The 13,871-nt window shown below is 43.0% G+C and overlaps 1 protein-coding gene across 1 annotated transcript in view; it reads right to left on the reverse strand.

The window, feature by feature from the left end:
- Positions 1 to 1,417: 1,417 nt before the first annotated feature.
- The window catches only part of LOC141171980 (phospholipase A2 inhibitor and Ly6/PLAUR domain-containing protein-like), a 33,312-nt gene continuing 20,858 nt past the window's right edge, over positions 1,418 to 13,871 (reverse strand). Inside the window, exons 4-5 of the mRNA XM_073655729.1 lie at positions 3,982 to 4,122; positions 1,418 to 1,734 (exon numbers count right to left, since the gene is read on the reverse strand). Of these exons, the coding sequence (XP_073511830.1) occupies positions 1,544 to 1,734; positions 3,982 to 4,122 (332 nt within the window). The 3' untranslated portion in view covers positions 1,418 to 1,543. The remainder of the gene's footprint in view (positions 1,735 to 3,981; positions 4,123 to 13,871) is intronic.

The raw sequence follows: 13,871 nt of genomic DNA on the forward strand, positions 1-13,871 counted from the left end.
AGATAGATACAAAGTAGGCACTTTGAGTTACTTTGAATCATTTGATTCCCTGAGTGAAAGAGGGAAGATGCAAAAAATTAGGAATGCCATGGAGATTTGTGGGATCCTTTCCTTTTAGAAATTAAAGTACAAGGCACACCGTTCGGCAGAGAAATGTAACTAGCGCAGACTAACATCTAAGTGAAGTTCCTCACCAAGAAGCACCATACCCTCCATACCTGTGAAAGAGAAAGAGGAGCATACTAGGACTCGTGGGAACCCTCAGAGCTGTCCAATAAGATCTGCTGAAAGCTCTCTTGTAATGTCAGAATGAACACACAGGCAGAACCAAATGTAGCTGTCTGTTTTGGAAAGAATTGCTTCAATACCCTCATCAATGAGGCAGTGTGATAATTTATACCCAACTGGAGTTTGGCGTGCTGAGCTTTTCTCCCTTCCTTTCTTGTTCATTTGGATGGATTCTAGGTATTAAGCTACTCACTGTTCATTGTTAATGGCAGCTGAGAGGGCCCGTTCCCTCCTCGAGTCCCCTCTCTGTCTACTCCTCAAATGTCCTCAAGAATGTGATTTGTATACTTGCAGTCATATGCCAACTAGGTTCTCATTGGATTTTTTCAGTGTTTTATATACTTGTGATCACGTGACTTCCAAGCACATGCTGTTGATAGAGGGGAATCCTGACAGTGAACACATTACACACGATCAAGATTTGGCAATGTGAAGTTACTTAGGGAAATTTTTTTTTGGCCCTAAAAACACCCTTGTGTATTTTACACTTTTGTACTGTGCAAGGTCTTCAAATTAAGGAACATTTCACTGGCGACTAAGACACGGCTCGTACATACCTTGGTGTTTTCTATGGTAACAAACAGATGCAAAATCTGGACGATAAAGAAGCAAGACAGAAGAATCCACATCTTTAATATGTGGTGGTGGAGAAGGGTGTTATCAATAGCGTGGATGACAAGAAGAACAAAGAAATCAATTGTGGAAAAAATCAAGGCAGACATGTCATTCGGAGCAAGTATCACCAAGCTACTACTTGCCTACTTTGGACACATCATATGAAGAGAGGAATCACTGGAGAAGGACATCATGGTCGGAAGAATAGAAGGAACAAGGTGAAGAAAAAGACCAGCAATCCGATGGATTGACACTATCAAGATAATGACAGAGAAGATCCTGGTGGACCTATCTCAGCTTGCTCAAGATCGAACTTCCTACAAAGTGTTCATCCATCAAGTCGTCATGGTTCGAAGGTCGAGCTGAAAGCTGCTAAATAATAAATCATAGTCCTATGATAAGCTAAAACTATATAGGAGTACAGAGGGTGACAATTTTTCTTTTAATGAAAGTGAAGTAGGATTAATAATTTGAAAAGCAGGAGTAGTATTACAAGTGAAGGATCACCAACAGATGCTTATAAAGCCAAAGTTTATTTAAAAAAGAATAAAAAGTTTGACAATTGAAGCAACAATGTAAAATATTTCATTCTGCAAACATTTGGCATTTTATGTAGGGCTATTTAAAATATTTAGATCAGTTAGTAGAACAATTTCAGCAGAAGACACAAGATGGCCGGAGTCAGGACAAACGTATGGACACTTCTGCCACCACTGGTGCAGATAAACTTCACTTTCAGTGACATACCAGAAACAGTTTGCGACTGGCTGCCAAGATCACAAATAGATTTTGTTGAGCAACCTCGAAGTGCTGTAGAAACTGATTGTGATCCTGCAAAGATGTAAATTATTAGAATTGCAATTCGACATCGAATAAGAAGATTGTCAAAGTGAAAAAAAAACAGTTTTGTTGATCATAATGGCCAATTAAATTATACATTTTTTTTTTAAAATTCATTTGTTACATTTTCTTGAAAGTAAATCTACTCTTCAAGGTTACATTCACATATGTGCCAGTGCTGTATGTTTTTTTGTAAGAAAATTTGAGCATTCTGCAATTTACTGTATTTTTTGGACTATAAGATGCACCGGACTATAAGACGCAACAAAGTTTTAGAGGAGGAAAATCGGAAAAAAAAATGTTGAAGCAAAAAATTTGTTAAAATATTTAATAACATATCTGCTAACACTGTTATGGAGGAGATCTGCTGCAGGAGGGTCACAGATTGTGCAAACTCTTGTTACTTTTGCACAACCCATGTGCCTCTACAGCTGTTGCCAAACTACAGCTCATCATCCCATCAGCTATTTTGCTGGAGACCATCGGAGGAGAAACCCCGCTCCTGCCTCCTGTGACCCTACTCCATCGCTTCCGCCCCCACAGTTAACCAGGTAAGCTACATTCAGACTATAAGAAGCACTCCCATTTTCCTCAAAAATTTTGGGGAAAAATTGTGTTTTACAATCCGAAAAATACAGTATTTCCCTTGGACAATTGGACCGAGATAAAGATCGGTCATCTGAACAGCCATATCGAATAGCATTGATCATCGTGCTCTCCGTGTGCAATCCAATCAAAAGATAGGAAAGCTCATATCCAATTTATATGCACGTCTTCACAAGTGTGAAAAATGCAGAAGTGGTGATGTGTTTCTTTTATACTTTTCCCCTGATTATTATTCCACTCCTGAATTTAGCTTTCAAATTCTGAGGGAAAACCCCTAACAAATACTGAATGTGTGAACGTTGCCTTAGACAGACTTTGTACTTCAGAGATCCATCTGAGTTTTATCCATTTTTAACTGATACATTGTTAAGAGTCAATGTTAAAAAAAAAGTCAGACAACCTGTTCAGTTACAAAAATTGGTCCCTTTCCATCTGATGGTATTACATGAATGTGTGAATTTATCCTTAACCAAATTAAGGCTGTGTGCCCACTATGCGTTTTTTAAGCGCTTCTGCAGCAGCAATTCCGCTGCTGAAACACTTAAAAAACGCTTGGTAGAAGGTCTGCGATGTTCCCCACTGATAATCCGCATGTGCTGTGCACATGCTGTGGAAATTTCCGCTGTGGATTATCATTGCGGAAAAATCCTCAGCATGTCCATTAATTTTGCGGAAAAGCGGCGCAATTGCCGCCATTGACTTGCATTGAATCGCATAATATCTGCATGACTACACGTACACATGCGGATATTAAACGGATCAATGCGTGGATGGTACCCGGGTCTAAAGAAGAGGAGACTTTAAAAAGAGAGTTAAAAAAGAATTAAAAAAAAATAAAAAACATTATACTCACCTTCCAATGGCCCCCAGTCTCCTGTACGGTGCATCTGGTGTCTTCGGCGGCTCGCGATGGTGTAAAAGGACGTTCCATGACGTCATATAGTTATGTGACAGGTCACGCAACCGCTGACGTGTTCTGTCACATGACTAAATGACGTCATGGAAGGTCATTTTACACCACCGCACCATACAGGAGACTGGGGGCCATCAGAAGGTGAGTGTAATTTTTTTTTTTACCATTTTTATTCTTTTTTTAACTATTAACTTGATTCTCACTATATAAATCCATCCCATTTGCATGGATTTATATAGTGTGACCAAGTTGTCAAGCACTTTTCCAAGTGATGCTAAAATCGCCTGGAAAAGCGCTTTACAACCTGCATGCAGAAATGCATGCAAAAACGCTTGAGAAACGCTTCTACCTGGCATGAAAAATGCATGTAAAATCCGCATGAGTTTTTCCTGCCAGGGAGATGCAGAAAAAATCTGGAGCATTTCTGCATCGTGGGCACTTAGCCTAAAGGAGTAAAAAGCTTGTAGATGTCGAGGGACAAAATGGAATTTTTCTTTCAGTTGTCCCTATTACTGTATGCTCTCAATGTCAGTCAGTTGCATGAAATTGGTTATATGTATTTCCTAATAATTATTAGTTGTTGTTAATTGATTTACTCCTAATGGACATATCGGAGAACAATAACCTGAGCCCAAAAGTGGTTTTTTTTTGTAGTTTCGTGTTAACAAGAAATTGTACGTCTTGAAAAGTGACCTAAAGGAAGAAATTATTTTTGGTACCTGTTATTTTTGTTGTTTGGAGAAGACACATATTCTCATCCCCGGTGCATTGTACTGTATCCGAAGTGTAACACCAGGTAGAATCAGCAGATATGCAAGTTCGGCACACCTGTCCATTAAGGGTAGAGCTTCTTGCTGGTACTAAAGTCAAACAGGAGAAAAAAAATAAATTAAACAATGACGTCTTCATAAATGTTACACCATAATGGTATTTATTATCCCATGAAGAAATATCATCAATCAACTTTCTTTTGGTTTAACTTTCAAAGATAACGTCACCAACATTTCTAAGCAAATCGAAAGTATTTCTAAACCTCCAATTGCCCTGAAAGACATGTATGATCTGATATTATACTCCTCACACTCCAATCTTCTTCATTGCTGTGTCATCACACACAATCGGTACAGATCCTTAAGTGTTTCCCTCCCTATTTCTATTACTAATTGCTGAGCTGTGATGTTCTCTTACTATCCAGATTCACCATAAAACAGCTACTTCATTCCCTGTCTCAGCTTTTAAACAGGCTATTAAGTCACTTTTGGAAGAGACGTGGAGGTCACAGTAGCTTAACAAGATGGTTTTAATGCCCCTTGGAAGAGAAGTGGAGATCACAGTGGAATAAAAAGACAATATCAATGCCCCTTGGAAGAGACGTGGAGGTCCCAGTGGAATAAAGAGACAATATCAATGACCCTTGGAAGAGACGTGGAGGTCACAGTAGCTTAACAAGATGATTTTAATGCCCTTTACAAGAGCCATGCAGTACAGCATATTAAAAACATTATTCCCATTATTGGGGAGTGGGTCTCGCATAGTCTTTGCCTATGCCTTCCAAGCAAACTCTGCCAAAAATTAGGATGGAGGAGCTTGCAATGCCCCTTACAAGAGCCATGTAGTACAGCATATTAAAAACATTATTCCCATTATTGGGGAGTGGGTCTCCCATAGTCTTTGCCTATGCATTCCACGCAAAAGCTGCCAAAAATTAGGACAGAGGAACTTGCAATGCTGGCAACACGGACCACGGTCACCATGGTGGTATAGTGGTGGTGGAGGCTGAGGATAAGAAGAAGAGAAAAAACAGCCGAAATGAGGAAGCGTATACCCATGTGTGGGTGTGAAGCGGTGATTGGGAATACAACCTCCTGAAATAACACAGTGGATTTGACTTTATGTTACTCTGCAGTCGTTTGGTGGTGATGAGAAGTCTGGCCCAATCCAGCCCTTGTTCATTTTGATAAGGGTCAGCTTGTCAGCATTGTCAGTTGACAGGCAAGTGCGCTTATCAGTTATAATTAGAGATGAGCATTGTTCGACTCGAACTGTTCGCCAATCTCAAATTCGAGCTGTTTTGGGCGGTGTTCGAGCCGTTCGGCGAACACGAACGATTTGAAAAAAATTCGGCTGTTCGAGGTTATGTTCGATAACTGTTCATGCACCTAAATCATAACTGGATTTTTTCTCGGTAATGATGAAAATTAATGTTAATACGCAGTTTGAATGTACCGCGGGGCGGGGGGAGGGGCAGGGGATGGATCTCTGCAGGAATAATGAAGATCTCCATTTTTTTTTCTCTTTCCCGCATTTACAGTGGGGAGGTGCAATCTGTCAGCCTATCAGCAGCGCACACACGGAGCGAAGTGCTTTTTTTCACACAAGCAAGGGCATGTGTCATTGGCAGTGTATGTCACATGTCCTTGCCCTATAAGACCCAGCCATTTTCCCAGTCGCCACCATTTTCTCACTGCTGCAGCTGCGTGTTAGACGGCACCGCTGTTGCTGTGTGCGCTATACCTTGTTAATTTCAAGCCAATTTTCGCACAAATCTACAGATAGCTTGGGAGTAGGGAATAGTTGTGATTGCAGTCCTTTTAAGGAGTAGGTTACAGCATTTCCTACGACTTTTATCAGGCAGGTCTGTGCTCTTAAATAGATAGGTTGTCGGAGTAAAGACTAATTGTAATTGCAGTCCTTTTCAGGACTAAGTTACATCAGTTCCTATCAGTTTTTGCCAGGCAGGTCTGTGCCAGTGCTGTGCAAGTTTTTTTCACAGCATTTGGCTAAATCTAGCAAAGCTAATCCTTTTTGGCCTATTGCAGAGTGTGTTAGTCAGTGGAGTAGCCTATCTGTGTTGCAAGCTAATCCACCTGTGTATAGAATACCAATTTTTTTACTGCACCTAGTGAAGTAAAACCTTTTGGGCATAGCATCATTCTGTTAGTCCATCTATACTGACCTCCATAAGGTTGCAAATTGAATATAATTTTTTTCTGCATCTAGCTCTGAAAAAATATTTGGCCTTCTAGCTGTGTGTGGGACTTGTTCTATTAGTCCATCTATACTGACCTCCATCAGGTTGCAAACTGAATATAATTTTTTTCTGCATCTACCTCTGAAAAAATATTTGGGCTTCTAGCTGTGTGTGGAACTTGTTCTATTAGTTCATCTATACTGACCTCCATCAGGTTGCAAATTGAATATATTTTTTTTATGCATCTAGCTCTGAAAAAATATGTGGGCTTCTAGCAGTGTGTGGGACTTGTTCTATTAGTCCATCTATACTGACCTCCATCAGGTTGCAAATTAAAAATAATTTTTATCTGCAACTAGCTCTGAAAAAATATTTGGCCTTCTAGCAGTGTGTAGAACTTGTTCTATTAGTCGATCTATACTGACCTCCATCAGGTTGCAAACTGAATATAATTTTTTTCTGCATCTACCTCTGAAAAAATATTTGGGCTTCTAGCTGTGTGTGGAACTTGTTCTATTAGTTCATCTATACTGACCTCCATCAGGTTGCAAATTGAATATATATTTTTTATGCATCTAGCTCTGAAAAAATATGTGGGCTTCTAGCAGTGTGTGGGACTTGTTCTATTAGTCCATCTATACTGACCTCCATCAGGTTGCAAATTAAAAATAATTTTTATCTGCAACTAGCTCTGAAAAAATATTTGGCCTTCTAGCAGTGTGTGGGACTTGTTCTATTAGTCCATCTATACTGACCTCCATCAGGTTGCAAATTGAATATAATTTTTTTCTGCATCTAGCTCTGAAAAAATATTTGGCCTTCTAGCAGTGTGTGGGATTTGTTCTATTAGTCCATCTATACTGACCTCCATCAGGTTGCAAATTAAAAATAGTTTTTATCTGCATCTAGCTCTGAAAAAATATTTGGCCTTCTAGCAGTGTGTGGGACTTGTTCTATTAGTCCATCTATACTGACCTCCATCAGGTTGCAAACTGAATATAATTTTTTTCTGCATCTACCTCTGAAAAAACATTTGGCCTTCTAGCAGTGTGTGGGACTCATTGTATTAGGCCATCTATACCAAGCCCACCAGCTTTTAAATTAATAATAATTTTTAGCTGCATCTAGCCCTGAAAATAATTTTTCTTCCCAATAGTGGTAGCAATAGAAATATGGGGCGCGCTCCTGGCTTACAAAAATATACGCTTCATAACAAAAAACACCAGCCTAGCGCACTGCATTAATAAGATGGCATCATCGTTTCTCCCAGTGCTAGGCTTACTACCCAGGCAAGCATTCCTGTGCCTAAAACACAATGTATGGGTCCGCGCTAGCCACTATGCTGAGGGGTCTAAAGCTGCTGCTATCACTTTATAACAATTCAATTGGCAGATTTTCACAGAGCTCTTCCACAACGCCCACCCATCGGGCAACAGTTGCCCACCTTCCCTATGGGATCTAGTGGCGAATAGTTGATGCCATTAATCAGAGCGTCAGTTGCCCCGTCAACGTGGCAAGCATACGGTAAGGCATGGGAAGAGTGGACACGACTAGTAGCAGGCAGACGGGTTGACCAATGTGAACAAGCCAGATCACAAGTCACCATAGAATTTCTCCACCAGCTAATGATGAGGGGCATATCAGGGGCGTCAGCGCAGCGGTGTCTGACCGGAGTAGCATTTCACTTCCAACTACTGAATTGGAGAGATGTGACAAAGATTCATCATCAGACAATCCATAAAAGGGTGGAAAAGGGGTCAGCCAAGTCAGTAGTGTAGACTAGAGATGAGCGTTGTTCTACTCGAACTGTTCGCCAATCTCAAATTCGAGCTGTTTTGGGCGGTGTTCGAGCCGGTCGGCGAACACGAACAATTTGAGAAAAATTCGGCTGTTCGAGGTTATGTTCGATAACTGTTCGTGCACCAAAATCATAACTGGATTTTTTCTCAGTAATGATGAAAATTAATGTTAATACGCAGTTTGAGTGTACAGCGGGGCGGGGGGAGGGGCAGGGGATGGATCTCTGCAGGAACAATGAAGATCTCCATTTTTTTTTCTCTTTCCCGCATTTGCAGTGGGGAGGTGCAATCTGTCAGCCTATCAGCAGCGCACACACGGAGCGAAGTGCTTTTTTTCACACAAGCAAGGGCATGTGTGATTGGCAGTGTATGTCACATGTCCTTGCCCTATAAGACCAAGCCATTTTCCCCGTCACCACCATTTTCTCACTGCTGCAGCTGCGTGTTAGACGGCACCACTGTTGCTGTGTGCGCTATACCTTGTTAATTTCAAGCCAATTTTCGCACAAATATACAGATAGCTTGGGAGTAGGGAATAGTTGTGATTGCAGTCCTTTTAAGGACTAGGTTACAGCATTTCCTACGACTTTTATCAAGCAGGTCTGTGCTCTTAAATAGATAGATTGTGGGAGTAAAGACTAATTGTAATTGGAGTCCTTTTCAGGACTAGGTTACATCAGTTCCTATCAGTTTTTGCCAGGCAGGTCTGTGCCAGTGCTGTGCAAGTTTTTTTCACAGCATTTGGCTGAATCTAGCAAAGCTAATCCTTTTTGGCCTATTGCAGAGTGTGTTAGTCAGTGGAGTAGCCTATCTGTGTTGCAAGATATACCACCTGTGTATAGAATACCAATTTTTTTACTGCACCTAGTGAAGTAAAATCTTTTGGGCATAGCATCATTCTATTAGTCCATCTATACTGACCTCCATCAGGTTGCAAATTAAAAATAATTTTTTTCTGCATCTAGCTCTGAAAAAATATTTGGGCTTCTAGCAGTGTGTGGGACTTGGTCTATTAGTCCATCTATACTGACCTCCATCAGGTTGCAAATTAAAAATAATTTTTTTCTTCATTTATCTCTGAAAAAATATTTGGGCTTCTGGCAGCGTGTGGGACTTGTTCTATTAGTCCATCTATACTGACCTCAATCAGGTTTCAAATTAAAAATAATTTTTTTCTTCATTTAGCTCTGAAAAAATATTTGGGCTTCTAGCAGTGTGTGGGACTTGTTCTATTAGTCCTTCTATACTGACCTCCAGCAGGTTGCAAATTGAATATAATTTTTTTCTGCATCTAGCTCTGAAAAAATATTTGGGCTTCTAGCGGTGTGTGGGACTTGGTCTATTAGTCCATCCATACTGACCTCCATCAGGTTGCAAATTAAAAATAATTTTTTTCTGCATCTAGCTCTGAAAAAATATTTGGGCTTCTAGCAGTGTGTGGGACTTGGTCTATTAGTCCATCTATACTGACCTCCATCAGGTTGCAAATTAAAAATAATTTTTTTCTTCATTTATCTCTGAAAAAATATTTGGGCTTCTAGCAGCGTGTGGGACTTGTTCTATTAGTCCATCTATACTGACCTCCATCAGGTTGCAAATTAAAAATAATTTTTTTCTGCATCTAGCTCTGAAAAAATATTTGGGCTTCTAGCAGTGTGTGGGACTTGGTCTATTAGTCCATCTATACTGACCTCCATCAGGTTGCAAATTAAAAATAATTTTTTTCTTCATTTAGCTCTGAAAAAATATTTGGGCTTCTAGCAGTGTGTGGGACTTGTTCTATTAGTCCTTCTATACTGACCTCCAGCAGGTTGCAAATTGAATATAATTTTTTTCTGCATCTAGCTCTGAAAAAATATTTGGGCTTCTAGCGGTGTGTGGGACTTGGTCTATTAGTCCATCTATACTGACCTCCATCAGGTTGCAAATTAAAAATAATTTTTTTCTGCATCTAGCTCTGAAAAAATATTTGGGCTTCTAGCAGTGTGTGGGACTTGGTCTATTAGTCTATCTATACTGACCTCCATCAGGTTGCAAATTGAATAAAAAAAATTTCTGCATCTAGCTCTGAAAAAATATTTGGGCTTCTAGCGGTGTGTGGGACTTGGTCTATTAGTCCATCTATACTGACCTCCATCAGGTTGCAAATTAAAAATAATTTTTTTCTGCATCTAACCCAGCCAATAGTTTTGGCCTAATACCACAGTTTGGCCACTCAGCTCTGCTCGGTTACCATCCATTGTTTTTTTGTGCAAACAACTCCAGAGTTGTGAATTAGTTAACCACCAAAATGAGTGGAAAAAGGCCTGCTGCTGGTGGAAAGGGGAATAGGCGTGTTGGGAAGGGGAAAAAAGGTTGTGTCCGTGGGGTAGGTGCAGAAAAAAGACCATCTTCCAGCCAAACTAAAATGTCTACTTCTTTTAGCGGACAATGTGATAAGATCCCTTTCTTACGGCCACGCCAATCGCTACAAATTCTAGATGAGGCACAAAAACAGCAGGTGCTTCAATGGATATCAAGTGCTCCTTTAAGTGGGCTCTCCTCCACATCAACTTCAACATCACAAATACTCCAGTCCTCAAAGGTGTCACCCAAATCGCACTTGCTTCCTCACAGCTCCCAAATCTCCAGCTGCCCGTCTGAGTATGAGGTAGAACAGATGGTTGAGTCTGCAGACCTGTTTACTCATACTATAGCCCGGGAATCAGAGGTCGACTCCAGCGCTTCTGTGAATCCAGACGAGGAAATGATCTGCACTGATGCCCAGAATCTTTATGAGTCGGATCCAGGACCAGACGCAGAAGGTTCTGACCATAATGTAGACCCTCATTCCCAAACTGTAACTCCTGTTGGTGGAGACAATGAGGAAGACGATGATAAGACTCAAATACCTGATTGGAGCGACAACTTTAGTTTTTTGTCAGGGCAGGAACAGGTTGGCTCTGAGGACGACGGGTGTGATAACGCACAGGGTGATGATGATGAGGTCGGAGATCCCACTTACTGTCAACCCACAGTCAGCCAAGAGATGAGGTCAGCAGAGGAGGTGGAGGAAGATGCTAGTGACGACGAGGTCAGGTTGCGCCTTCCTGGACAGAGACGTAGTACTGGAAGCACGTCAACAACTGCATCCTCAAACACAACTCTGCCTCTCACCACAAGTCGTGGTGGCTCTTCAGGTCACATGGGTGCTAAGCCTTGCATAGCCTGGGCATTTTTTCAGATCGATAAAGATGACCCAACTCGTGTTATCTGTAACATTTGTCAGCAAAAGCTAAGTAGAGGCCAAAAAATACATAGTTTGAGTACTTCATGCATGAACCGGCACATGGACATGAAGCATAAGTTGCAGTGGGAAGCTCAGTGTGCTACAATGCGGCCTAGCCGGCCGGGCCAACCACCGTCTGCCATATCTTGTGCATCCGCGGCCTCTTCATCCTCTGTGACTGGGGGGACAGCAGTCACACCTGTTTTGGGGTGCAGACCTGCCACCTCTTTACCCGCAACAGCCAGCGTGATTGGCAGGTCATCATTTTCTTTGGAGGTGGTAACACCAGCTGGTCTTGAGCGCTGTCCGACATCGATAGCACCACCTTTGGATCAAGGCAACCTAACATGTCCGCCTGCATCTTCCTCACAGACCGGCAGTTTGCCGGGGACACCCTTATCAACCCCGTCTAAGCACAATAGCCAGCCCTCGGTCCCTCAGATGTGGACAAGTAAAAGACCATTTCCTCCTAGCCATGAGAAAGCTAAGAGGTTGAATTTCACCATCTGCAAGCTCTTGGCTACAGAAATGCTGCCTTTCCGCCTGGTGGACACAGAGGATTTTCGAGACCTTATGTCCGTCGCAGTGCCCCAGTACCAGATGCCCAGTCGGCACTACTTCTACCTGCGCTCCACCAGCATGTCGCACACAACATCACCGCTTCTTTGAGAAACTCTGTGTGTGACAGGGTGCATTTCACCACAGACACTTGGACGAGTAGGCATGGACAGGGGCGTTACATGTCGCTGACTGGGCACTGGGTAACTATGGTGACAGCAGGACAAGGGGCTGCTGTCCAAGTCTTGCCGTCCCCACGAGTTGTGCGTCAATCCTCTTTATGTCAAAGTTCCTCCACTGCTTCTGCCTCCTCAACCTCCTCTCGGTCTTCCACCTGCACCCAAAGCCTGTCTGGTCATGCCACAAGCTTTCTAACTGCGCAGAGGGGATCCTGCACACCTCCTTACTATGCTGGCAGTAGGGCTCAACGTCATCAGGCGGTTTTTACATTGAAATGTCTGGGAAATGTGAGTCACACAGCTGAGGAGTTGTGGTCAGCTCTGGAGAACCAATTTCATGAATGGTTGTCTCCACTGGACCTGAAACCAGGGAAGGCCGTGTGCGACAATGCTGCAAACCTGGGTGCGGCCCTTCGCCGGGGCAATGTCACACACGTGCCTTGTATGGCTCACGTGTTGAACCTGGTTGTCCAGCAATTTTTAGCCCACTATCCCAGACTAGATGGCCTTCTGCAGAGGGCACGGTCGCTGTGTGCTCACTTCCGCCGTTCGCATCCCGCAGCTCAGCGACTTACATCTCTACAGAAGTCGTTGGGCCTGCCACTTCACCGGCTAAAATGCGATGTGCCTACCCGGTGGAATTCAACTCTGCACATGTTGCAGCGACTGTGGCAGCACCGACAAGCCCTGGTGCAATACGTTCTGACGTATAGCCTGGGCCAACGAGATTCAGAGGTGGGGCAAATCACGCTGGAGGAGTGGTCTCAGATCAGGGACCTATGCACCCTTCTGCACAGTTTTGAAATGGCGACGAAGATGTTTAGTGCTGACGATGCCATTATCACCATGACTATTCCGGTGATTTACATGCTGGAGCACATGTTAAACAGAATTCGGAGTCAGGTGGTGGCACAAGAGGAGGTGGAGGAAGTAGAGGAGGAGGAGTTGTATGCGGAAGGGCTAACATCTGCAAGGTCCAGACGGTCGGCAGCACCAAGGCGGCAGGCATGTGAGGGTGGGGGAGATGATTTTACCAGGGCGCATGGTAGCAGCCAAACTAGTGAGGAAGGTGCAGGAGCCCAGGAAGAAGTGGAGGACGAACTGATGGAAGACTCATCAGATGAGGGAGACCTTGATCACATTTCTGTTGTGCGAGGTTGGGGGGAGAGGACAGAGGAAGGAAGCATGATTGTTACCTCGCCACCAACACAACAGGGACTTGGTGCTCCTGGATGCGCAACACACATGAGTGCCTTCTTGCTGCACTACCTGCAACATGACCCTCGAATTGTGAGAATTAGAAATAATCCTGACTGCTGGGTTGCCACACTGTTAGATCCCCGGTACAAAAGTAAATTTGCAGAAATTATTCCTGCCATAGAAAGGGATGCACGCATGCAGGAGTATCAGCAGAGACTGTTGCAGAATCTTACATGTGCTTTTCCACAAAATACCAGTGGTGCACGTAGTGAATCTCACAGTTCCAACTTGCCAACCGTGGGACCGTCAAGTGTTCAGCACTCAAACCGTAACAGAACCACAGGATCTGCTGGTAACATCAATTTTGCGGAATCATTTCACCACTTTTTTAGCCCATCCTTTGCAAGGCCACAGGAGACAAAAAGTCTGACACATAGTCAACGCCTAGAGACGATGGTACAGGAGTATCTCCAAGTAAACATTGAAGCCACGACTGTGTCACTGGACCCTTGCTCTTTTTGGGCTTCCAATCTGGATAAATGGCCGGAGCTAGCCACTTACGCCTTGGAGATCTTGTCATGCCCCGCAGCCAGCGTTCTGTCTGAACGTGTGTTCAGCGCTGCTGGTGGTGTGC

This window comes from Phyllobates terribilis, unplaced genomic scaffold, assembly GCF_046119375.1.
Source record: "Phyllobates terribilis strain yellow unplaced genomic scaffold, ASM4611937v1 Scaffold_12__6_contigs__length_324123572, whole genome shotgun sequence".
In the NCBI taxonomy this organism is placed as follows: domain Eukaryota; kingdom Metazoa; phylum Chordata; class Amphibia; order Anura; family Dendrobatidae; genus Phyllobates; species Phyllobates terribilis.